The 2,500-nt window shown below is 54.4% G+C and overlaps 1 protein-coding gene across 1 annotated transcript in view; it reads left to right on the top strand.

The window, feature by feature from the left end:
* The window catches only part of PTSG_09107 (uncharacterized protein), a 4,171-nt gene that overhangs the window by 807 nt on the left and 864 nt on the right, over positions 1–2,500 (top strand). Inside the window, exons 2-8 of the mRNA XM_004989303.1 lie at positions 162–223; positions 372–415; positions 657–722; positions 891–1,081; positions 1,342–1,448; positions 1,678–1,721; positions 1,913–2,017. Of these exons, the coding sequence (XP_004989360.1) occupies positions 162–223; positions 372–415; positions 657–722; positions 891–1,081; positions 1,342–1,448; positions 1,678–1,721; positions 1,913–2,017 (619 nt within the window). The remainder of the gene's footprint in view (positions 1–161; positions 224–371; positions 416–656; positions 723–890; positions 1,082–1,341; positions 1,449–1,677; positions 1,722–1,912; positions 2,018–2,500) is intronic.

A 2,500-nucleotide genomic window follows, 5' to 3' on the forward strand; every position in this document is an offset into this window, starting at 1 on the left:
AAAACCTCAGCAGTGTGTTATTGTGTGCGTATGTGAGTGTGTATGCTGTGTTAGAAACAGGCGCGTGTTTTTCGGCGCGTGCGCGCCATCCTGCCTACCTCTTCTATCTTCTCCGCTCATCTTGTGTTTGTTCTTCTTTTCTCCCAATTTGCACGCATCAGCAACATCATGGGCGCTTTCAACCACGGCGGTCCCCTCAGCAACGTCGATGCCGACACTGCCGGTAATCGACAAGAAGCAGTGATGGATGTGCACATGCAAAAGCGTGTGCATGTGGATGTGGTGCGTGCAGGTGCTGTGGATGTTGTGGATTGCGATGATTGGATCAAGGCGGTAATCCTCGCGCACGTGTCTGCATGCTGATGGTGCAGAATCGTTCCGTGATCTGAGCACATACCAGGAGCAGATCAAGCAGGTGAGCACGCTGTGTGTATGTGTGTGCGTGTGCGTGTGCGTGTGCGTGTGTGTGTGTGTGTGTGTGTGTGTGTGTGTGTGTGTGTGTGTGTGTGTGTGTGTGTGTGTGTGCGTGTGCGTGCGTGTGCGTGTGCGTGTGTGTGGGTGTGTTTGCGTGGAACCTGTTGATTGCCACGCTCCCTCTGCATGGTTTAATTCACCACAATTAACCCAAATTACCATCACCATCAATACGACGTCAGCTGGAAGTGCTGCTGCGCGCAAGTCCCGGTGACGAGCAGATTCTCGCAACCATCAACGGCCTCAAGGTACGGGGCAGAGAGTTGGAGGGAGGACGTGGGGATGGGACGTGCAGTGTGATGTGTGCAGTGTGGACAGGCGAATACTTGCACCCACTCACTCACTCACTCACACACTCACTCACACACTCACTCTCACTCACTCTCACTCACACACTCTCTCACTCACCCACGCAGGAGATTACGCGCCTGTTGGAGGCAAAGGTTCACGAGGGTCACGAGCTGGACATGGCCTACCTGCAGACCGTTTTGAAATGCGTCAAGGACGGGTTTAAATGCACGGACAAAAACTTTGTCGGCCTGGCGAAACGCAAGAAAATGAAGGCCGGATCAACCGCACTCGTCGCCATTGTCAACGGTGACAGCAAGTTAGTTGGGACTGTGTGTGTGTGTGTGTGTGTGTGTGTGTGTGTGTGTGTGTGTGTCTGTCTGTCTGTGTCTGTCTGTGTCTGTGTGTGTCTGTGTCTGTGTGTGTTTGTATGACTGTGCGTGTGTCTGTGTGCGTGTGTGTCTGTGTGTATGTGTGTGTATATATGTGTGTGTATATATGTGTGTGTCTGTGTGTGCGGGTGTACGGAGGAAGGCGGTGCCTGCCCCAATCCTCATCACTCCATCTCCACCCCATCAGGTACAATGCGCACGTGGTTGTTGCCAATTTGGGCGATTGCCGCGCTGTTCTCTGCAGAGACGGACGTGCTGTTCCGCTCAGCGTTGACCACAAACCAAGCAGACGAGGTGTGCAGTTGTGTGTATGCGTGCCTGTTTGTCTGTCTGTGTGTGTCTGTCTGTGTGTGTGTGTCTGTGTGTGTGTGTGTGTGTGTGTGTGTCTGCCAGCTGTCTGTCTATGTCTTTGTGTGTAATGATGTGATGTAGTCTGCCTGACCGGATCTCCCACATTCTTCCGCAATTTGCTGCTGTCGACGATTGCCCCTCACACACCATTGCAATTAATTGTCGTGCTCAGACGAAGCGAAGAGAATCAAGGAGGCCGGCGGCCGTGTCGTCGAGGTGAGAACCGACAAGTGGAAGAGCTGAACGTGTGTTTATGTTACACCCACACGCTGTTCCGCTCACACCCTCTCAACCCACCTTTACACACCCCTCACTCTCCACCACCACCACCACCACCACCACCACCCCTCACTCTCCACCACCACCACCACCACCACCACCACCATCGCCGCTGCTGCTGCCATCAGGTGTACGGGATCTCGCGCGCGACGACGCAACACCGCGACCGCTACGGCGGAGCGCCGCCGCTCATGCTCGCCGTCTCCCGCTCGTTTGGCGACTACACGCTCAAGGTGGTGGTGGTGGTGGTGGTGGTGGTGTGAAGGATGGGGTTGGTAGATGCTGTGCTGCAGAGGGAGGGGAAAGTCGAGGTGCAGAGAGAGAGAGAGAGTGTGTGTGTGTGTGTGTGTGTGAGAGAGAGAGAGAGGGAGGGGGAGAGCTAGACGGCAGAAAGACATAGACAGAGACGCACAGTCAAATCCACACACACACACTCACACACACACTCACACTCACACACACACACACACACACTCACACACACACACGCACACTCACACACACACACACACTACACTCACACGACTGCGGAGGGCAAATCTAGAGTGGGTGGAGCTCTATACACGAAGATGGCGCTAGAATTAAAGGCGTTGGTATTCTCCTAGCGGATATGGCCTTTCTATGGTGACTTAGCCTCTGAACCCTGCCTGCCCATGCGAAACGTAGAAGAGGCTTCGGTCCCCGGACACTCCAAGTTTGTGGTTAAGACCTGGCCG

Source organism: Salpingoeca rosetta, assembly GCF_000188695.1.
Source record: "Salpingoeca rosetta unplaced genomic scaffold supercont1.29, whole genome shotgun sequence".
Taxonomy (NCBI): domain Eukaryota; class Choanoflagellata; order Craspedida; family Salpingoecidae; genus Salpingoeca; species Salpingoeca rosetta.